General features: G+C 41.7%; 1 protein-coding gene and 1 long non-coding RNA gene across 9 annotated transcripts in view; one reads left to right on the top strand and one right to left on the bottom strand.

The window, feature by feature from the left end:
- GRIA4 (glutamate ionotropic receptor AMPA type subunit 4) overlaps positions 1-24414 on the bottom strand; it is a 446709-nt gene that overhangs the window by 122126 nt on the left and 300169 nt on the right. For all 8 annotated transcript variants that reach the window (XR_013224091.1, XM_077298517.1, XM_077298518.1 and 5 more), the window contains exons 7-8: positions 14869-15036; positions 9992-10096 (exon numbers count right to left, since the gene is read on the bottom strand). Coding sequence is in view for 7 of the 8 variants with exons in the window: in XM_077298517.1 (XP_077154632.1) it covers positions 9992-10096; positions 14869-15036 (273 nt within the window). In the remaining variant the exon portion in view is untranslated. The remainder of the gene's footprint in view (positions 1-9991; positions 10097-14868; positions 15037-24414) is intronic.
- LOC143817266 (uncharacterized) overlaps positions 9759-24414 on the top strand; it is a 51173-nt gene continuing 36517 nt past the window's right edge. Inside the window, exon 1 of the long non-coding RNA XR_013224092.1 lies at positions 9759-9830. This is a non-coding gene — a long non-coding RNA (uncharacterized LOC143817266). The remainder of the gene's footprint in view (positions 9831-24414) is intronic.

Raw genomic sequence — 24414 nt, 5'->3', positions numbered from 1 at the left:
ATGAGCGAGTGCCAAAGAAAACTGAAGAGCCTTAGTAGTAAGGAATAGTGATGAGCGAACGTGCTGGGATCAGGTGTTATCCGCAATGCTCAGGTGCTAACCGACTCTCTTCGGCGTGCTCGAATAGTATGTTGGACTCCCCGCGATCTGCATGTCTAACAAACAAACAATCCCTACATATGTAGCGCCTGTCGAACATCCACAAGACATGCAGCCACGGAGAGTCGAACATATTTTCTGAGCACGCCAAAGTCACTTGGCGGATAACACATTATCCCAGCACATTCGCAACACTATAAGGGAACACATACTTTATGTTCTTCCATTGAATAGAAGAACCTCTAAAACCAGTTTAATATTCTTATATGTAAATAGTCTTACAAGAAAAACATTGGAAATTAGAGACCAGATTCATTAATGCTTTTTTTTGTTCATTTCTTTTTTTTTTTGCATTTTTTGCCTCTTTTTCATTTGCACCATTACTCTTCTTTTTAATTTGTGTCTTTTTTTAAAGTCTATTTTACACTTGTTAACTTTTTTTTTTTAATCATTTTCATAATTAAGGGCTTAATTAAAATGTTTTGCAAAATGTTTGTGCGTTGAATATACCTTTGTCTCCCTCTGGAGTGATTTTATGTACAGTGCCTTGCGAAAGTATTCGGCCCCCTGGAACTTTTCAACCTTTCCCACATATCATGCTTCAAACATAAAGATACCAAATGTAAATTTTTGGTGAAGAATCAACAACAAGAGGAACACAATTGTGAAGTTGAACGAAATTTATTGGTTATTTAAAATTTTTGTGGAAATTCAAAAACTGAAAAGTGGGGCGTGCAATATTATTCGGCCCCTTTACTTTCAGCGCAGCAAACTCACTCCAGAAGTTCATTGTGGATCTCTGAATGATCCAATGTTGTCCTAAATGCCTAATGATGATAAATATAATCCACATGTGTGTAATCAAGTCTCCGTATAAATGCACCTGCTCTGTGATAGTCTCAGGGTTCTGATTGAAGCACAGAGAGCATCATGAAGACCAAGGAACACATCTGGCAGATCCGTGATACTGTTGCGGAGAGGTTTAAAGCTGGATTTGGATACAAAATGATTTCTAAAACTTTAAACATCCCAAGGAGCACTGTGCAAGCGATCATATTGAAATGGAAGGAGTATCATACCACGGCAAATCTACCAAGACCCGGCCGTCCCTCTAAACTTTCATCTCAAACAAGGAGAAGACTTATCAGAGATGCAGCCAAGAGGCCCATGATCACTCTGGATGAACTGCAGAGGTCTACAGCTGAGGTGGGACAGTCTGTCCATAGGACAACAATCAGTCGCACACTGCACAAATCTGGCCTTTATGGAAGAGTGGCAAGAAGAAAGTCATTTCTCAAAGATATCCATAAAAAGTGTTGTTTAAAGTTTGCAACAAGCCACCTGGGAGACACACCAAACATGTGGAAGAAGGTGCTCTGGTCAGATGAAAGCAAAATAGAACTTTTTGGCAACAATGCCAAACAATATGTTTGGCGTAAAGGCAACACAGCTGAACACACCATCGCCACTGTCAAACATGGTGGTGGCAGCATCATGGTTTGGGCCTGCTTTTCTTCAGCAGGGACAGGGAAGATGGTTAAAATTGATGGGAAGATGGATGGAGCCAAATACAGGACCATTCTTGAAGAAAACCTGTTGGAGTCTGCAAAAACCTGAGACTGGGACGGAGATTTGTCTTCCAACAAGACAATGATCCCAAACATAAAGCAAAATCTACAATGGAATGGTTCACAAATAAACGTATCCAGGTGATAGAATGGCCAAGTCAGAGTCCAGACCTCAATCCAATCGAGAATCTGTGGAAAGAGCTGAAAACTGCTGTTCACAAACGATCTCCATCAAACCTCACTGAGCTCGAGCTGTTTGCCAAGGAAGAATGGGCAAGAATTTCAGTCTCTCGATGTACAAACCTGATAGAGACATACCCCAAGCGACTTGCAGCTGTAATCGCAGCAAAAGGTGGCGCAACAAAGTATTAAGTTACAGGGGCCGAATAATATTGCACGCCCCACTTTTCAGTTTTTGAATTTCCACAAAAATGTAAAATAACCAATAAATGTTTTTTCAACTTCACAATTGTGTTCCACTTGTTGTTGATTATTCACCAAAAATTTACATTTGGTATCTTTATGTTTGAAGCATGATATGTGGGAAAAGGTTGAAAAGTTTCAGGGGGCCAAATATTTTCCCAAGGCACTGTATGTTAGATATTTCACGTGACCTTGTCACAAAAAAGGGTAAAGACAAATATAAATAGTATTTTTGGATTTTGCACAAAATTTAGGAACCATTTTGAAGAATTTGAGACAAAAAATGTCGATGAATAGCACAATCCCAAAAAAATGGAAAAGTGAAGAAAAAATCCAAATGATTAATCAGATCTTTAGGGTTTTCTTAACTTTAACCAAGAACCAGACAAAAGGTATAAAAACGGAGCAGATACAACCGTATTGAGATATTAGTTATTTAAGGGACCCACGGGACAGAGTGTGGTGAAGCTTCTGGACATCTGCAGGTCGTTCCTTGCACTGGGGATTTCCTTTGCAGGTAGAAGCATATCAGAAACACCAGACAGCTCTTAGGACTTGACTTTTATGAGGCTTTTTCTCTTAAAAATTTCAGAGAATATTTACAGTCTCATTCTTAGATCTTCTCGGGATTACAGCCCACCCCAGCAGGACCTTCTCACACTTGGTCTACTGCACGGACAGCTTTGTTCTTTGCCCGTGTTCACAGACTCTCAATTTGTCACACCTTAAAGGGTTGTCCACTACTAAAATAACCCCCTTGTCATTCCAGATGTTTGGCCCAATTAAAATAAAAAAGCTTATACTTAACTTTGACCCAAATAGTGTGTGCGGCCCCATGACTACTCTCAGTAGCCCCCGACACACGTCCACCTATTCCCAGAAGCAAGTAACATCATGTTATCAAAAAACGAGCTCATGAAGCACAAAGCAAAAAGAGCCATTGCATCCACTGTAGGGGGGCTGTTATTGGGGCAACTAAACAGGGTCAGACATGCTGTTTGCAATCCTCTAACACCCTGAAGGGAACCTGTCACCAGTTTTTCCATATGAACCAATACCACCACCTTCCTCAGCGCTTGTGTTGCAATCCATTTGGACATTATGTCCAGACTCCCCTCTGTATCTCCCCAAAAAAACTTTTGAAATGCTTCAGAGAGGTATGCAAATTTAGACAGTCCAGTCCAATGGGTCTCATTGCCTGTCCCTCCTCTTCCCTGCTGTGGATGACGTAGGGCACGTCATCCACATCAATCACAGCAGGAGGACGGTGTGTCCTGAGTCACCCACATAGCTGACCAAGATCTGTGCAGGGACATTGCTGACTCGCGCAGGCGCACTTTGCTCTGCCCTTAAAAACCAAACTGCGCACGAGCGGGAACACGTCTTTCCAGCTCCTGCTAACCAGCACCATTTTGCCCATATTGTTTGCCCATATTGTTTTGTTCCCTGTCGTCAGAAATGGCAGAAGAGGAGTTTAATTCTGGCATCAGGGAACAAAACAATATGGGAGTAATGGTTCTGGGAAGCAGGAGCCGGAAAGACGTGTGCCGGCGCATGCGCAGTTAGGTTTGTCTCTGTGCGTAGGAGGGCAGAGAAAAGTGAACCCCTGTGAGCTAGTCATGTCCCTGCGCAGGTGTAAGACTTTACTCAGCTATCTGGAGGACGCAGAACGCACCATCCACATCAATCAAAGCCAGTGGACGGTGTTTAGCAGGGTAGAGGAAGGACAGGAGCCGTAACAATGACGACCATAGGGCCAGACCGTCCGAATTTGTATATTTCGTATATTTTGCACTACATTATTTAATCAGGTTCGGAATGTTCACAAAAAATTAACTATTTTACAATGCAAGTGCCTCTCGGTTATATAAAGTGGAAATGTCCCTTTTCTCTTAAATGCCATGTGTCATCATCCAAGCTGAGAGCTGCTGTAGTCGAGCCCAACCCCCAATCACAGATCCAGCATCAATGCCATTTCCCCATCGCTCCCTGCTCTCTCAGCCACAACTGTCAATGCACATAAAAGTATTGATGGTGACACATTCACAGGCATCGCGAGTCCTTCCTTCATTGATTCAGTGATGAGGATTGAATACAACAACACGCTGCTCGGGGGCATGTTATAAGGAAATTAAAACCGGAGCCGAATTCTTGCAGATTCTGGGAATAACTGAATGTTTTCCAGATTTAACCTGATAGATGCCGGTGGGGTGTGAGATATGTAGAACATATGTGATTGCAAAGTTTAATAACATGCAGCTGTACTTGAAGCCACTGACCACATAGTGACCGCATAGTGACCGCATAGTGACAGCATAGTGACCACATAGTGACCACATAGTGACAGCATAGTGACCACATAGTGACCGCATAGTGACCACATAGTGACCACAGTGACCGCACAGTGACAGCATAGTGACCACATAGTGACAGCATAGTGACCACATAGTGACCGCATAGTGACCACATAGTGACCACATAGTGACCACATAGTGACCACAGTGACCGCACAGTGACAGCATAGTGACCACATAGTGACAGCATAGTGACCACATAGTGACCGCATAGTGACCACATAGTGACCGCATAGTGACCACATAGTGACCACAGTGACCGCACAGTGACAGCATAGTGACCACATAGTGACGGCATAGTGACCACATAGTGACCGCATAGTGACCACATAGTGACCACATAGTGACCGCATAGTGACCACATAGTGACAGCATAGTGACCACATAGTGACCGCATAGTGACCACATAGTGACCACATAGTGCACATGAAGCAGAGATGAGTCTGTCAAATCTTCTCTGTGTCAAATCCTGGCAATATTCCACTGGATTTGCGTTGGGGTGACCCCATTAACCATGGAAATTATATTAATACACTGTTCTTATATTATCTGCTGTGCAACAGCATTTATGACCAAGCAATAAGATGGCTAAAATGACAAACTCAGCTCCGCTACATCTGCAACAAGACAAGTTTGGCTTTATACAGCAAAATAAAAAGTCAAAAGCTCAACTTTGCTACCAACGAAATATGGGGGAGGGGAGTGGGTTAAAACTTGTTAAAACATTCGGTCATGTCTTTCTGACCACAAGCAACATGTTAAAACTGCTTTTGGTACAAATCACAGTCCAGCTTGTCTAGAAACTGGATCTGGATTTTCATGTTCTGTAACTTGCCATTAGTTCCTTTTCAATGGACGATTCCTCTTCATTAGCATTTTGCCAGCACTATAAGTGCTATATCTTCCCTTTCTTCACTGTGTTTTAATATTATTTTTCATTATTTGTGCGTGCAGGCACCTCTGTTAGTTGCGCCACCATTTCACCAATTGTCCCAGTAAAGTACTGCAGTGCACAGGCGCCAGGTCTCTCTGACCTTTCCCAGCGTCTGCGCACTGCAGTACTTTGCTCCTCCCTCAAAAGGGCAGACAAAGTACGCCTGCGCCGGAGCCTGAAGACAAGAAGAGGACGTCATCGTATGAAGATGGGAGGCGCCGCACCCGGGGCACGACGCCCTTTGGACCGGACCGCACCGGAACATGTCATTTTCACATTGCTGGGCATTATGTTCATTTTTTGGGGATTTTTTTAAGGCGAATTCTGGGTTAAATTTGCTTAAGGCTTGCTCACACGTGCCATTTTTGCTTTTCAGTAAAAGCATTGTAGAGTATTAGACGATGCGACCAAGGAAGGTTGATGTCCCATCGTGGGACTAAGTAAAAAAGTAAGAAAAAAAGTGCAATAAAGTTTGTAAAAATATGAAAAAAATGAAAGGGAAAGTACAAAAAATACTGGAAAAATTTTTGCAAGTAAATTATTATTCTGAAAAAACAAACAAAAGAAAACAAAAAGTACACATATTCGGTATAACTGCGCACTGTATAAACCATTGTCTAAAACTGTCACATTATTTAACCCATTTGTGAACACCATACAAAAAAATGCACCAAAAATACTGCTTTTTAGCCATACTGATACACAAAACATATGATAAAAAATGATCCGATAAATCACATACAAACAGAGGGGGGTATCAATAAAAACCTCATCTTGTCCCACACAAAACAAGCCCTTATATACTGTAGCTCTGTTGACAAAAAACAAGGTACAGCTATGACGGTATGATGATGGAAAAACAAATCATTGTTTGCAAAAAATAGGTTTTAGTGCACAAAAGTAGCAAAACATACAAAAACCCACTAAATAAATGTGGTATCACTGCTATGATAAGGTTGCGAACAGTACAGATGCCTGATCACTTTTATTGCACCGTGAACAGCGTAAAAAAATGAAAGATAATTCCTGACTTGCTTTTTATTTGCTCATTCTGTTTCTCAAAAAATTGATTAAAAATTAAAAATAGTAACGTAATTTCCATGTATTACTCTTACGGTTTAATAAAAATATCTGATTCAAAAAAAATTACGGTAAATAAAAAATGTTATGTACTGAATGGCACCAATAATTATTTCATCTCATCCTGCCAAAAACAAGTCCCTACTCAGATCTGTCAATGGAAAAATAGAGGTTGCCCGTGTTCCTAGTTGTTCAGATGCGTTGGAAAAGCAACATGGCTCCCAAAATACAGTCATGTAAAATCCAAGCTCGGAAAGCAAAATGGACCCCTCTTCTGAGCCCCGCAGCGTGCAAAAATTATTCTTAACATCAACATGTATGGGGAGAAGGCACTTAAAGGGGGTCTCCGGGTCTAATCATTGATTGTATATCCGCTGAATAGTTCTTCAATATGAGATCGGTGGGGGTCCAACATCAGTACACCCACCTATCAGCTGAAAACTGCTCCGGCAGTGGCCGAAATGAAGTGGGAGGGACAAAGCAGTGCCACACATTTCTGGGTAGATGAGTACTGAGCTTGATCTTCCATTGAAGTATTCAGGCAGTGGCCACCAAGCAATGTACAGAGTTGCTGTATATAGCTCGTACACCGCTTAGGCTTGGTGCAAACTGTGTCCGTGGACCTAGTTTACAGTATACTTCTGGACGTCTTTTGTGCAATAATATACCAAGCAACCACCCCCTCCATGGATTGGTAGGCCGTGAGTGGTTGTCTCATCGGTATTTTTGCACCTGTGTTGCTGCCATTTTAACTACATGAGTCCGCTGCATCCTGATAGTGCATTTGTTTGGAGACCTAGGCAGGTCAACATCGCTGCCTTTTTTCTGCTGTGTTTTTTTGAGATTTTGGAGGATTTTTAGTCCTTTTTTGTGGCTTTGCTTTTTAGTGAGGACCCTTGTCGCGGGTTGCGAGCTTGCATATCTTGGCCAAAATATCGATCTGGATGCATAGTGTAACGTTACCATGGCCGACCTTTCATCAGATGCAGGCTAAAAGTGTGTTCTTTCCAGTCTCCATCTGGCTGACATGCACTTATGTGACTGTATCGGAAAGGACAGCAGAGGATTGCATTTTCCCATACATGGGGACGCTGTAGAGAGATGCATACAATGCGATACAAGTCTCTTACAGTGGGTCTCTACCGTATGGTAGACAGATCCTTCGGGATTAGACATGAGCAAACGTGATCAAATAAGGTGTTATCCGCCATATTTGGGTGCTAACCGAGTGACTTAGGAATTCTCGAAAAATATGTTGAGCCTCCACGGCTGCATGTCTCGGGGCTGTTCCATCAGCTGCAACACATGGAGGGATTGTCTAATAAACAAAAATTCCTCCATGTGTTATGGCTGTGGAACAGCCCCGAGACATGCAACCACTGGGACTCAACATATTTTTCGAGAATTCCTAAGTCACTCGGTTAGCACCCGAACATGGCGGATAACACCTTAATGGAACACGTTCGCTCATAACTATTCGGGATCCATCCTAACAGTGTATGTTCCCGAGCAGATTTCTGCTATTTTGGAAGCTATGGGGCTCTGCAAATGGTACCTATAAACTACTCCAGGAAACTCTGCTCCCTAAAAGCCAAATGGCACTCTGTCTCTGCCGTATGAAGCGTATGACTACATATAGGGTACTGCCGTACTTGGGAGATGTAGCGTAATAATTTATGGGGAACTTTTTTTTTATAGCCATGGCAAAAATGAAAAATGTAGATCTAAATCCACGCATTATTGTAAGAAATGTAATTTTTCATTTTCTCACATTCCAAGGGTAAAGAAAATGGTAATACGCTTTTGGGATAAAAATATGTATTACTCTCGTCAGTTGTGGGGGGTTTCTCCTGTTCTGGCACCTCAGGGCCTCTGCAAGTGTCACCCACAAACTATTACTGTAAATGTGTGCAGCAAAAGCCAAATCGCAATTCTTCCCTCATGCCGTGTGCACAAATATTAGTTTACGACCACATAATGGATATTGCTGCATTTGGAAGAAATGGCTTTAGAAGTTTTTGGGTCCATTTACTCCAAAAATTCCATGTGATAATGAAATATATGTGGCTAAAACATTATTTTTGGTTAAAAAAGTACATTTTCATTTTAACGTCACAATGTAATAAAATACTGTGAAGCACATGTGGGTTCAGTATGCTCACTACATCCCGAGATTATTTCCTTGAAGAGTATAGTTTCCAAAATTGGGTTACTGCTCTTTTGGTAGTATAAGGGCTCCACAAATGCGGCATCATGTCCATACAAAAACCATACGAGCAAAGTCTGCTTTCCAAAACTGCACTCACTTCTTTGGAGCTCTACTGTGTGCCTGAACAGTAGTTTTCCCCCACATATGGTACATCAGCGTACTCAGGAAAAAGTGCACAACAAATTAGGTGTTAAATTTTCTCCTGTTACCCTTTGGGGTTAAAGCAACATTTTTTTGTAAAAACTAGGCAATTTTCTTTTACTTGGGTATTATTCTTGTGAAGAACCTGAAAAGTTAACAAGCATTATGAATGTGGTTTTGATTACCGTGAGGGGTGCCATGTTTACAATGGGGTCTTGTTTGGGGGGGGGGGGTTTCTGACATATCGGACCCTCAAAAGTCACTTTAAGAAATAGGATTTGTAAATTTTGTAGTAAAAATGAAAAATTATTGATCATTTTTTAACCATTCTAACAAAAAAAAGTTTCAGAAATAATGCTAACGTAAAGTAGACATGGGAAAGATTACTTTTTAATCCTCCTAACAAAAAATTTTAAAAAAATAATGCAACGTAAAATAGACATGTGGTAAATGTTATTTATTAATTATTTCATGTGGTATAAGTATTTTTTTTGAGGGCATAAAAATTCAAAAATTGAAAATTTTTCTTAAAAAATTCGGTATGTTTCATAAAAAACCACAAATCATATTGACCTAAATTTACCACTAATATGATGTCCAATGTCACGAAAAATCAGGATCAGAATCTCTGCAATATGCTGAAGCATTCTCGAGTTATTACCACACTGGTCAGAATTGAAAAATTTGGCCCGGTCATGAATGTGAAAACAGGCTTCAGCGTTAAGGGGTTAATTTATGTTATTAATGTACTTTATTGTTAATTTGTATACTTAATTGGCTTAATTTATCTATGATGATTTATCTTTAATTACCTACTCACATCAATAATCTACCTATTTAAAAAAGTTGCCCGTGATTAGAAAAATACAGTATGGCTGCTTCTTTTCAGAATATTAACTGTGAGGAGTTTGTTCTGATGGAATTAGAACACTGCAGGTCAGAGAGCAACAGCTGATTGGCTGCAGCAGTCATGTGACATTGCGCACAAATCTCAGGGCGGAGGAGTGGCGATAGTCTGGGAGGTACAGTAATTATACATTTTTTTACACCTTCAGTACCCTGGGGAGGTCCATTAGTTGACAACCCCTATAAGAAGCAGATACCCAAGGTATATAATAAAGTAATGCATATAATATAACATAAATGTATTGGTCTACAACAATGGAGAAATTGATGTACTCACCTTCCTGAGCCCTGAACTTTTTAGCTCCAAAACATCCATTGTGTAATTTACTCTTCGACCATAGTGATCAAATTGTACGTTTCCTGTTAACCCCTGTATTCGAACCTTTAAATACAAATAATAATAATACATATATTAATATAGTTGGATTAGTATAATCATAGCAAAACCAAGCCGTTAAATGCATTAAAGAGGACCCTTTACCAGTTTGATTCACCTATGCGGGTGTGTATTTTTTCGCCTGCATAATGTTTACCAATTTTACGCAGGATGCAACAATGAAGGCACCCCCATTAAAGATTAAAACACATGTAATGATACACAACTTTGTTCTCCTCCATGATCTCTGCACCTGCTCTGCATAGTAGAGGAGAGCTGTGAGTCATTACAAACACCTCCAGCAGCTTTCATCTCACAGTTCTGTCAGTGTGAGGCAAGGGGGGTGCAGCAGAGCTGTCAGAGTTGTGAGAGGAGAGTTGCAGATGTAGAGGTATTTGTAATGACATACAGCCCCCCATCCTGCTCCACTACCTTACTTGTAATCATAGTAGATGTTGGAGATCAGGAAGGAAAACAGGGCTGTGTGTCATTATACACCTCTGCAGCTCTTGTTTCACAGCACTGTCAACTCTGCTGTACTCCCCCTCTGCCCACACTGACTGCTGTGAGATGACAGTTGCTAGAAGTGTTTGTAATGACAGTCAGTCTATACAGTAGCTACCAGCAGTAAGATCAGGGACGAGAGCAAGGCTGTGCATCATTACATATCTCACATAGAAAAGCCATTCTGGGGGCTTTTTTTTCCCCTGCATGACGAATCCTACTTATGAATGGACAGCATCACACAAGAGAAAAAGTACACACCCCCAGTGATGAATCTATGCTAACGCCCATCTTGGTTTTATCATACAACAGATTCGAAACTTTATAAGCTAATATCTTAATGGAGAAAAGGAATAAAAAACAAATTAAAATAAGATTTATTCAGTTCTGCAACCATTATTCTGTAATGTGGCCAGTTTGACAGGCTAAAATTGGTGTAAGGCCCTCATTTAAAGGGATTGTCTAGTGGATACAAATATATTAAGTAAGTAATGCTCACCCTCACTGATCTCTTGGAGCTTCTGTTCTGGTGCTTACCTTTCCCTTGAAGGTCTCAATCCTCTAGAAATGCCCGCTCACTCAGCCAATCACTGACCGCTACAATGACGTTTGACACCATTGCTGTTGTGTCCAGATTTGATTAGGCGGTAGAGAACATTGCGGACTGGTAAGCATCAGAATAATAGCGAGAATGAGGTGAGAATAAGTATCACATCTTTTAGTTTTATTTATACTAGTGTGAGCCGTGGACAACCCTTTGAAGAACACATATTCTGATGCTCATCTGATTTTTTAGACTTGTTCTGACAACTACAGTCTAAACACACAGACAATGCAAGAGTAATCCAAGTATTAGAGGAGCTCATAGCATATAGATGTATGCAGCATTAATGCATGTATAAGTCTATATACAGTCAGCTCCCCCTAGTGGTGGTTTATACAGTCAGAAATATATTACTCATCTATAAGAATAGAACCTTGCCTATGCAGATACATAAAATTAGACGGCATACTGGACTGATTTTGACTCTAAATCCTGCAAATATAACGAAAATTGAAGAACTACTAGTAATTACACAAAAACAAACCAACACCATTGGATCTGGCAGGATCAATCTGTCTTCATTAACACTGACAGCTTCAATTATAACAGTTAATAGTTCTGCTTTCACATGTCCCTTCGGATGGCGTGTTCATTTTAGAACTAAACTCAACTAAACTTGTGTCCAGTGTACAATGACTTCTATAATAATAAGGGGCAGTAAATAATAATAATAATTTTATTTATATAGCGCCAACATATTCCGCAGCACTTTACAAATTATAGAGGGGACTTGTACAGATAATAGACATTACAGCATAACAGAAATCACAGTTCAAAACAGATACCAGGAGGAATGAGGGCCCTGCTCGCAAGCTTACAATCTATGAGGAAAAGGGGAGACACGAGAGGTGGATGGTAACAATTGCTTTAGTTATTTGGACCAGCCATAGTGTAAGGCTAACAGCCTAAGCATGTAGCAGTACAGACACAGAGAGCTATTAACTGCATGAAGTGTATGAGAACATGATGCGAGGAACCGGATTATGTTTTTTTTTTTTTTTAATAGGCCACCTAGGGATAGTTAGGTTAATACGTTGAGGCGATAGGCCAATCTGAACAAATGAGTTTTTAGGGCACGCTTAAAACTGTGGGGATTGGGGATTAATCGTATTAACCTGGGTAGTGCATTCCAAAGAATCGACGCAGCACGTGTAAAGTCTTGGAGACGGGAGGGGGAGGTTCTGATTATTGAGGATGCTAACCTGAGGTCATTAGTGAAGCGGAGGGCACGGGTAGGGTGGTAGGCTGAGACCAGAGAGGAGATGTAGGGTGGTGCTGAGCCATGGGGTGCTTTGTGGATGAGGGTAGTAGTTTTGTACTGGATTCTGGAGTGGATGGGTAGACTGGCACAAGGTAGAGGCATCGGTGTAACGGTTGGTGAGGAATATGATCCTGGCTGCAGCATTCAGGACAGATTGGAACGGGGAGAGTTTGGTAAGAGTAAATAGTGATGAGCGAACGTGCTGGGATAAGGTGTTATCGGCCATGCTCGGGTGCTAACCTGGTGTCTTCGGCGTGCTCAGATAATATGTTTGAGTCCCTGGACCTAAGAAACAGGCAATCCCTGCATGTGTTGTGGCTGTCAAATAACCGTGGGAAATGCAGATATGGGGACTCAAACACTGAAGTCATTCAGTTAGCTCATGAGGCGTGTAAAATTTGGTGTTATCGCTCTCCCACTCTCTCATAATGGTTATTGGAAGTTCAACATGGCACCCCATGGCAAAGAACTCTCTGAGCATCTGAAAAAAAGAATTGTTGCTCTACATAAAGATGGCTTAGGCTATAAGAAGATTGCCGACATCCTGACTCTGAGCTGCAGCACAGTGGCCAAGACCATACAGCGGTGTAACAAGACAGGTTCCGCTCAGAACTGGCTTTGTCATGGTCGACCAAAGAAGTTGAGTGCACCTGCTCAGTGTCATATCCAGACATTGTCTTTTCAAAATAGACGTATGATTGCTCCCAGTATTGGCATATTAGAGGTTAAAGGGTGTTAGGGCTAGCGGAACACACCAAATAATTAGAGAAAAGGAATAAGGTGCGTTCGCAGCCCGGGGTCCACCGTGCAGAGATGGAACCTGCTGCTAAGCAATGACGGACTATATGGCGGTACAATGTGGATACACAAGAGTTAGCTTCACCCTGTGTGAAATAGGCGAACCCTGTTGCGTCACAGGGCCTCAGTACTGCACGTAACAAAACTAATAATTTAATAGCACGAGAGTGCATGCGATGCCGCACTAGCGGACACCACTAACCACCCAGACTTGGCTTTGGAAAGCACAGTGATAGTAGTGCACGGTGCCCCACTGCCGGTCACAGCAATAGACGCTGTTTGTGTACCAGTGTTGGTTACAAGTCGGGCGCTAGATTACAATCCTTACGCGAGCATTCAAACACAAGGGAGGGGATGATTAATGAGCGACTTTCACTCACAACACACACACATAAACAAGAGTATACTAGAGCATGGCCGTGAGGCCATGCAAACCTTTTATAGCTGAAGCATGTACAGGACCTTCCCAGAAGGACCAATGGGAGGCTGCCTCAGAAGTTGAGCACCTTCAGGACCTTCCTGGAGGACCAATGGGATCTGCTGCAGTATCTGAGCATGTGACCCTCGATCTCCAACGCGAGATCTTGCCCTGGGCATGCTCAGAAGGGGAAAAGCAGGACTTAGTCCCAAAAGCGTCTGCTCACCGCTGCCCAGCACTGGCTTCAATGGCAGAAGCTGGAAAAGCAGCAGTAACCCTTTGCACAGAGTGAGACTGAACAAGACGCTGGGACCGACGTCTCCGCTGAGCAGACTCCACTGCGGCTGATGCAGAATGAGAAGATCGCAGCAGACATGGTTCGAGATTCCCCCTGTGCAGCAGCGGGAACTCAACTCCCAACAAAGGGGTTGAGAGCCAGCCTATCAGTACTCAGTCCAAAAGCTGCACACTGCATCAAGTTGGTCTCCATGGCTGTCATCCCAGACGGAAGCCTCTTCTAAAGATGATGCACAAGAAAGCCCACAAACACTGTGCTGAAGACACGCAGACTAAGGACATGGCTTACTGGAAACATGTCCTGTGATCTGATGAGACGATGATAAACTTATTTGGTCCAGATGGTGTCAAGTATGTGTGGCAGCAAACAAGTGAGGACTACAAAGACAAGTGTGTCTGGCCTACAGTCAAGCATGGTGGTGGGAGTGTTATGTTTTGGGGCTGCATGAGTGCTGCCGGTTGTGGAGAGCTACAGTTCATTGAGGGAATTATGAATGCCAACTTGTACTGTCTGTGACATACTAAAGCAGAGCCTGTCTCCAGACCTAAACGGAAGGTGGAGGAGCACAAGATCTCTAACATCCACCAGCACTGAAACAGCAATGTAGCATAGGGTTTAGGAGTAAAGGGCACAAAATATGGTAATGATGTATTTTACAAAAATTCATAAATTTGCAAAGCCTGGAGGATAGTAAAAAGAAAAATGAATTCACTTTAACTGATTCCTACAGGGATATAATTGGTAACTGTGTAAGAATTGGTTGTCCATATTTCTTAGGCTTAGACGTTTCTTTTAATATCAGATACGGTAAAGAATGACATTAAAAAAGGTCACAGAAAAAAAAAAGTTAGACTTAAACAATTTTTGGTCCTAGCTGTAACATAGCTGTAATTACCTGTTTTAAAGTTCTCTCCATATCAATTCCTTGTCCCCAGGGAGCAGCTGGATTTGCCAGACAATCGCCTGCATTTCCTCTTCTTGAAAGATCGATTTTTTGTCTTCGCAAGTTACGGAAAGCTTCTGCCATCACCAGAACGCCATCATAAGTCAGGGCGGAGGTGTACTGAAATAGGGAAAAATAACTTAGGACACATAATACAAAGACTTAGCTATAGTTTATCTACATATTACTACATAGATATTAAAGACAAGTTCTATCATGTTACATTTTTGCAATCATAATTTCCTTCTGGGTTTTTTGGTTTTCTCCCGTACTGTCCATACTTAACGGAACCTGACAGCTAATATATATATATATATATATATATTCAAAACAGCGCGGTCTTCGCTATTCGCCGTTTACCGCCGCGATCTCCATCTGCGCACACGCGGAATCCCGTGGCCATTTTCCTGAAGCCCCGGGCAGCAGAGCGCTCCATCTGCGCACGCGCGGCCACAGGAAAGATGGCCGTGCCCACCGGTAAACGGCGAATAGCGAAGACCGCGCTGTTTTGAATCTCCTGGGCAGTGGATCTTCGCTTTGGACATGTGCACACCACTACGCCACCAACGTAATGATGAGCAGGTTTCTGGGGGAGAAACAGCGCTGTCACCACGCCCATATGACCAGACCAGCGTGAGTGACAGCAGAAAACGGCGACTTTACCAAGGTATTTCGGCAGCTTAGGTAGGTTATAAAGGCACACAAAGACACTAATGTAACGCCCAGCTCTGCCCCTATTTAACGGTATTTTTAGCTCATCTTCAAAAAACCGGGTAACAGGTGCCCTTTAACTGAGTGCCCAAAGTAGAGGGTTACACTATATTTATAAAGGACAGAAAAGACAAAAAAAGTGGAGGGGTGTGCTTTTTTTAATCAAAATTTAACTTAAAGGAAATCTATCACCCCCCAGGGCGTTTTTAAGTAAAAGATCCACCTTCAGCAGCACTAAGGCTGCATTCTGTGAAGGTGGCTCTTATGCTTAGAATCCCTAGGAACACTGAAATAATCACTTTTATAAATGGCCTGCCATAACTCTATTGAGTCCCGGAGGTATGTCTTCTCCCCCGGTGTCTGTACACCACCTCCTGTTCCTGTTACATGCCCGGCGCATGCGCTCTGCCAACATTTCTCGGGCATGCGCCATGCACGCTGCCCGTGAACTTACATCCGGTGAGAAATGTTGGCAGAGCGCAGGCACCGACAATGTAACAGAAACAGGAGGTGGAACACAGATGCAAGAGGAAAACATTTTTTTTATTTGAAATAATAATTTTCTCCTTCAAACTTTGCTTTCATCAAATAACGCTCCCTTTGCAGCAATTCCAGCATTGCAGACCTTTGGCATTCTAGCAGATAATTTGCTGACGTAATCTGGAGAAATTTCACCCCATGCTTCCAGAAGTCCCTCCCACAAGTTGGTTTGGCTGATGGACACTTTTTGCGCACCATACGGTCAAGCTGCTCCCACAACAGCTCAATGGGGTTGAGATCTCTTGACTGCGCTGGCCACTCCATTATAGATAGAATACCAGCTGCCTGCTTCTTCTCTAAATAGTTCTTGCATAATTTCGAGGTGTGCTTTGGGTTATTGTCTTGTTGTAGGATTAATTTAGCTCCAATCAAGTGCTCTCCACAGGGAATGGCATGGCATTGCAAAATGGAGTGATAGCCTTCCTTATTCAAAATCCCTTTACCTTGTACAAATCTCCCACTTTACCAGCACCAAAGCAACCCAAGACCATCACATTACGTCCACCATGCTTGACAGATGGCATCAGGCACTCTTCCAGCATCTTTTCATTTGTTCTATGTCTCACAAATGTTCTTCTGTGTGATCCAAACACCTCAAACTTGGATTCGTCTGTCCATAACACTTTTTTCCACTCTTCCTCTGTCCAATGTCTGTGTTCTTTTCCCATATTAATCTTTTCCTTTTATTAGCCAGTCTCGGATATGGCTTTTTCTTTACCACTCTGCCCTGAAGGCCAGCATCCTGGAGTCGCCTCTTCACTGTAGACGTTGACACTGGCATTTTGTGTGTACTATTTAATTAAGCTGCCAGTTGAGGACCTGTGAGGCGTCAATTTTTTCAAACTACAGACTCTAATGTACTTGTCTTGTTGCTCAGTTGTGCAGTGGGGCCTCCCACTTCTCTTTCTACTCTGGTTAGAGCCTGTTTGTGCTCTCCTCTGAAGGGAGTAGTACACACCATTGTAGGAAATCTTCAGTTTCTTGGCAACTTCTCGAATGGAATAGCCTTCATTTCTAAGAACAAGAATAGACTGTCGAGTTTCACATGAAAGTTCTTTTTTCTGACTATTTTGAGAGTTTAATGGAATCAACAAATATGTAATGCTCTCAACTAGCTCAAAGGAAGGTCAGGTTTATAGCTTCTTTATCAGCTAATCTGTTTTCAGCTGTGCTAACATACTTGCACAAGTGTTTTCAGGGGGATTCTAACCATCCATTAGCCTTCTTACACAGTTAGCAAACACAAAGTACCATAAGAGCACTGGAGTGATGGTTGTTGGAAATGGGCAATGGGCCTCAATACACCTATGAAGATATTGCATTACAAACCAGATGTTTGCAGCTAGAATAGTCATTTACCACATTAACAATGTATACAGTGTATTTCTGAATAATTTAATGTTAGCTTCATTGGAAAAAAACTGTGCTTTTCTTTCAAATATAAGGAAATTTCTAAGTGATCCTAAACTTTTGAACGGTAGTGTATGACGACAACAGGGGGAGCTGTGACAATGTAGAGTCAGTATGGTTAAATGTACATGGGGATGGCAATAATGGAAAACTGCCAATTGGAGTTTGCTACAAGCCTCCTAATATTGCTGAATAGGTAAAGGAAAAAATGCTGCAACAAATTAAAAAGGCAGCATATAATAATAGGGTTCCTATTATGGGGGGATTTTAACTATCCAGACATTCAACGGAACGTAGAATCTTCTGGCTGTGCTAAAAGCAGCAATGTCTTATCCACAATTCAGGGCAATTACCTCTCCCAGCTGGTAGATGAACCAACCAGGGGAGGTAATTTGCTGGATCTGGTTCTGTCAAACAGACCACATACAATGTCAGATCTAAAGGTCAGGGAGAATTTGGGATGCACCAACCATAATATGGTAAGTTTCAATGTAATATTCATTAAAACATTTCAAAGGGGAAATGCAAAAGCCTGGAACTTTTTGAAAACTGATTTCAACAAATTAAGGGAAGAGCTTAATCGTGTAGACTGGGACCATGTCATGACAACTGGGGATACCGAACATAAATGGGGCATGTTTATTGATATACTACTAGAATCCTGTAGAAAACTTATATCCTCTGGTAATAAAATGTCCAGGAATAAAAAGAAACCATTATGGATAAATAAGATAGTACAAAGTTTAATAAGACTAAAACAAAGGGCGTTTAAGATCTTGAAGGCCGAAAATACATAAATAGTATTTCATGAGTATAAAGATTTAAATAAGAAATGTAAAAAATAAATCAAGCTAGCAAAGTTATCTACAGAGATACAAATCACCAGCAACATTAACATAAATCCCCCGAAATGTTATAAATACATCAATGCCAAAAAGAGAACTCAGATGGTATTAGCCCCTGAAAAGATGATAATAACAAGATAATTATAGAGGACAAAGAAAAGGCTGAGATACTAAACAGGCACTTTTCACCAATGTTCACCAATGACCTGTCTGTTCCAGTGATCTTTCAACACGGCAAAAATCAACGTTCATCATCTGATATAACTAGTTTAACACACAAAGAAGTACGCCTGCGTCTGAGCAAATTGAACGTTGACAAATCCCCAGCCTAGATGGCATTCATCCAGAAATACTGAGGGAATTGAGCTCAGTAATTGATGGACGAGTGCTATGCGATTTGCTATGCACTCGTCCGTATTCAACGGTAGTGTAACTCCGGCCTTACAAGTAAGCTGAGCAGTAGTACTCAATGTCAAGTAGCAGCTGCAAAAGCAAACCATATTTTAGGGTGTATAAAAAGAAAGATAAAATCCTGCGATCCCAACGTATTGTTACCCCTCTATAAATTACTTGTGTAAATGTAGAATATGGGATCTAATTTTGGGCTCCACATTTTAAAAAGGATTTTTAGAAGTTAGAGTCAGTTCAAAGGCATCAACTAGATTATTACAGGAGATGGAGGCCTCTCATATGATGGCAGGTTGGAAAAGTTGGGCTTGTTTAGCTTAGAAAAAAGATGCCTCAGAGGAGATCTTATTTACATGTATAAATATATGTGTTGTCAGTGCAAAGGACTGGCCCATGACTTATTCCTTCCAAGGACCATACTAAGGACTAGGGGGTACTCATTATGGGTGGAAGAAGGGCGATTATGGCATCTAAATAGGAAAGGGTTATTTACAGTTAGAGCAGTCAGACTGTGGAATGCCGACCACAAGAGGTAGTAATGGCCGACACTATAATAGCTTTGAAGAAAGGGCTGGATGATTTTCTCAGTACAGATAACATTGTGGGTTATAGTTACATTAGTGACAGAATGTACAATTGGTGGAGAAAGGTTGAACTTGGTGGACCTGGGTCTTTTTTCCATCTATGTAACTATAAGGAGATGGCGAGGACCCTCATCTGCCCCCTCTACCTTGTCTCATGTGGTGCCCGGATGGTCTATCTGTATGTTCTTATATTGTCCTGTAATGTATATGTCTGTTATTGTATTGCTGTGTTATCAGTGCTATGTGTAATGTTCCTTGGGTTCTATATTGTGTAAACTGTATGTTAAAGTAAGGGATAGCAAGAGTTATTTCGGTGGGCTGGACTTGCAGCCTCAAAGGGACAGGAAGTTCCTGTCTCCTCAGCAGAGCCCGGGCAGGTTTCACCCGTGGCAGGATGTGCTCCCTTGCTAGGAGCAGAATACACCCCTGGAGGGGAGAAAGGACTGCCACCGGACTGCCGGGCAGTAGGAACAGACACTAGGACTGAAGAGGTGCCTCACAAGAGACTTTTTGCTCCTGGAAGCCGACTGGGAGCCATTGCCTTTGCCGCTGCTGCAGCCATTGCTGTGAATAGGGACAGTTCAGGATATGTACCTTCTTCTTTGCCTCACCTTTATTAAAACCAGTTGCTACTGTTGGGCCCTAAAGATTGTGATGTGTGGTGTATCAGTTCCAGCATGGAGAGCAGCCATACATCTGAGGCAACCCACTGTGACTCGGGGCTGCTACTAGAACTGTCTATTCATGTGCAAGGGGTTGGGGTGCTCACTGGCTGTCACCTAGTGAACTCGCCCACGACTACCACCCCGTGCCACTTTGTTACATAACCTCTCTACGTGCCAGCAGGCCTCAAAATAGATGGGGCAGAGGAGGACCTCAACCTGACTGTTTCATATCTGCCTGCCACTATATAGAAAAGATATACAGCCAAAAAGGGGAACCAATGACCATATATGTGCAATGTACAAGGAAATAATGCTGCCAAGTAGTCCAACCTCGCCCTCCCCACTGATTGGCAGTTTTCTGCCTATGCACAATGTATACAAAAACCTTCCCATTAGTGGTGAGGGCGGGGTTACACGGAGCTCAGCATTCAGAGAACTGCTAGATCTGCAGCAGATAAAACAGTGATTTTATCAAAGTAACACATCGCTGGAATTAGGGTCTTTGACCCTACACCATGCTGCTCTCCAATGGGGTAGCCAAAACCTTTTGACAGATTCTCTTTAAAGATTTTGCTTTTAGAGCTGGATAGTGAAATTTCCCTATTAGAAAATAGTCCTACTTTAATTACTATATGACTTACTGTTAGAAATCCACATTATTTCATCTAATCGCAGCAATGATATACAAATATATACATATATAACAAAAACAAAATGCTATCTTGATATTGGTTTGCGAAGAACAAGCCAGAAAAAGAGGTCAAAAAGCCCATTATATTTCATGATATAATGCAGGGCATGATGAAGTAGACTCGGCTCTGGTGAACCTCCGAGCTGTACGCTGTAATTTGACCAATTCCTTTCTGTAAGGCGATAAAATACATCCAGTCGCTCACATAGCAGCTCTGAGGTCAACGCTGTAACTGAATATCTGAACTAGGTCAACAATGAATGAGTTGATAATACCAGAGCGAGAAATGTGGCTCCCAACTAACGTATTTCTGGTCATGAAGCACTTATGGAGGTTTTCTAATAAATAATCAATGTTTGGGTCAAGCTGAATTCATGACCTCCTGATTTAAAACCCATGAACTGAGTGAAGGATTATAAGCAAGACTGTGAATTTTAAGCACAAGATATACTGTGAAAGAATATAAGTCCAGGGATGGAAATAAGAAAAATGAATAATGTCTAACAGACTTAAAGGGGTTTACTAGGACGTTCATATTAATGACCTATCCTTAGGATGGGTCATCACTATCAGATCCAACCCAGGTATTCCAAGATCAGCTAATTAAAGGGGCCAGAGTTCCATCTGGAATTTTCCAGAAACAAAAATTTTTACACTATATAGTATTTCATCACCTCTGATGTTACATACGTAGGTCCCCCTCGACAACTCTCTTGGGAACAGAAAAATAAGATCTCCCGACTCCTGGATGAATTGTAAATTTACTGCGAGCGACAAAACCCTTTTGGATCCTGTAGAAGCTGTTCTATTGGCCATGATGCTAAGCCATAACATCCGATAGAACATCAAGGGGCAGGAATGAGACGTTGATAGGTCATGACCCACAGGAAAGAGGACCTGGCTATGCTAATAAAATATCTCATCGCTCGGGAAAGTTTGAAAAATTTGAAAAGTTTACAAGTATGTAGGTCATATAGACCACCAAGGCCATAAGAATGGAATCATAGTCTGGATATAATGAATTTTAAGTCATTGGTGTAAATCGATCATATATATTAAAACCAGTAAACATTTGTCACTATGCCTCTGAGCTCACGTATACCCAATAGAGTCGACCACTCAAAAAACAAAACCTAAACGCACCCAAATAACAATTTTGGAACATTCACATAGCTCTACCAGATAAACAAAACAAAAAGTCCCTACGCATTTCGGAAAATACTGGTTTCCGAAACGCGTAGGATTTGTATTTTGTCTTAAGGAGCTTCTGTAGGAGCAGGTGACTTCAATGTGCAGTGCTGAATGTGCTTACTTTGAACACTAACGAGACGCTACTGGCGGGATTCATCATCTGACCTATTTTTTAGTCATTTTCTTTTTTTTGTTTTGTGGCCTTAATAGCCTCTTTTGGAGCCAAATTCATGAAAATAGTGTGCGTAATTCATGAATTCGTCACAAAGTAAACAAAAAATGGGCTTTCTTCCTGTCTTGAACTAGTTTTTGAGACTTTGAGTGTGAAATGTCACTCATTGGCACCAAAAGTCGTAAAAATTACAACCAAATTTTGGCATCTTCAAGAATATTCCCAAGGGAAAGAGGACCGGATCGATGTTGTGTTAAATTTTTTGACTTCTTACAAAATCGCAATTGATGAATCGGGCTAGAACATCTAGACTCACAAAGTGAAAAACAAAAAAAACCAAAAGGTCGCGCACAAATAAAATAGACTTAAAAGAAGGCGCAAATACAGTCATGAATTGGGTGCAAATAAAAAAAGGCAAAAGACACAAAACAGGCGCAAAGACAATGATGAATCGGGGTCTTAGCTTTTCATGGGAGGAAACTATTAAGCTATCATACTACAGCCTTTAGTAAACTCAGAAAAGAAAGTAGATTTGAGGCTCCACTTCATTATCAGTAACACACCGCATCCACATGTAAAGGCAGCTAGGTACAGAGGCTATAAAAATTTATAGCGATTGGTGATTTATGATTGCAGTTTTTTTATGCTTTTAAGTTAAAAAAAACTTTATTTGGGTGTTTTTCTATTTAGTTTTTAAGTGGTTCGCTGCAGAAGATACACATGGGTGCATTAATACATGTTTACTGATTTTTATATATTTTTAATTTGTGCGGTTTGCCATTACCAACATTTTTCTTGCAGCTGTATGAACTGAGTAAAAGTGCTGGTTCATACTGTATATTTAGAAAGCAATCCCATCAAAGTTTTTCTCCTCTTAATATATTGCAGTCATCATATTATATAGCACTGTGTACTTACAATTGCTCATTTTGTCTTTCTACCCAGATAATTCTTATCTTTTCTCTGCTCTATGCAGAAACAGGAAGTCTCTTATCCCTGCAATAATCATTCCCCTTTTCAACTTCTGACCCAGCTGCTCAAGTCTGGACCCTGCCAGGGACTTTTGCAGTGACTGATAAGTTGTGCAGGGAAAATTGACCTCCTTTTTCTACATAGAGCTTAGAAGGATTCAGCTAGTCAGTTATTAATCACGTGAAGTCATAGACCTAATGGAAAAGAGAATAATTATCTGGGTAGAAAGGCAAAATGAGCAATTGTAAGTACACAGTGCTATATAATAAGATGACTGCAATATATTAAGAAAGATGTGATGGTAGTGCTTCTTTAAGGCTTCTTTCACATTTCCATCGGTACGTGCCCGTCGCAATGCGTTGGGCTGACGTACCGATGAACATTGTGAATTCTCTGCACGACGTGGGCAGCGGATGGACTCATCCGCTGCCCGTTCTGCAGTCCGGGGAGGAGGGGGCGGAGCTTCGGCTGCGCATGTGCGGTCGAAAATGGCGGACCAGTCGCACAAAAAAAGTTACATTGAACTTTTTTTGTGACGACAGTCTGCCAATTACCGACGCATCCAGTGCACGACGTATGGAACGTGTGTCCATACGTCGCGATGTGTCGGTAATACAAGTCTATGTGCAAAAAAACGCATCCTGCGGGCAACTTTGCAGGATGCGTTTTTTGCACAGAACGATGCATTGCAAAGTCTTCAAAAAGACGGAAGTGTGAAAGAGGCCTAATACGTTCATATACCGTAACACACTTTATTTCACATAGTATGGTTATGGCCGCATAATATGGAGGGCAAAGGGGGCAACTTCTGCTCTACCACTTTGATACCTCCACAGATTATCGTTCTAACCTACTTTCCAGATGTGCCAAAGATCTGGCCACAGGAGTCAGAAACGACGGCACAAGGACGCACTTAGCCAATTGTTCTTAAATCCTATTGGCCACAAAGTTAAGAAGAAATGGTCTTGATGGCTCTACCTACTGTTGTGAACTCCGTTTTCAGGCTCCCTCTTGTGGTCACAGATGGTATTGTGTGACTTTGGTTTTTTGGCTCCCCCTGGTGGTTTGGTTTATTATCCTGTGGGTCTGGCTGGATCAGCTGCCTCGTTATTCACCAGGGAGGCTCCTATTTAGCTCTGCTTCACTTCCACTTGTTGCCGGCTGTCAATGTATTCAGTGCTATTCTGATTACTCCTGATTATCTCGTTTTCTGCCTCTTCAGGATAAGCTAAGTTCTGTTTGAATATTTTTTGCTCATCTGCCTGCAATATGATTTCTGTGTATGATGAGTCTAGTCCAGCTTGCTAAC

This window comes from Ranitomeya variabilis, chromosome 3 (assembly GCF_051348905.1).
Source record: "Ranitomeya variabilis isolate aRanVar5 chromosome 3, aRanVar5.hap1, whole genome shotgun sequence".
NCBI classification, from domain to species: domain Eukaryota; kingdom Metazoa; phylum Chordata; class Amphibia; order Anura; family Dendrobatidae; genus Ranitomeya; species Ranitomeya variabilis.
The sequence above is the reverse complement of the archived record's forward strand: the minus strand, read 5'-3'. Positions and strand labels throughout refer to the sequence as shown.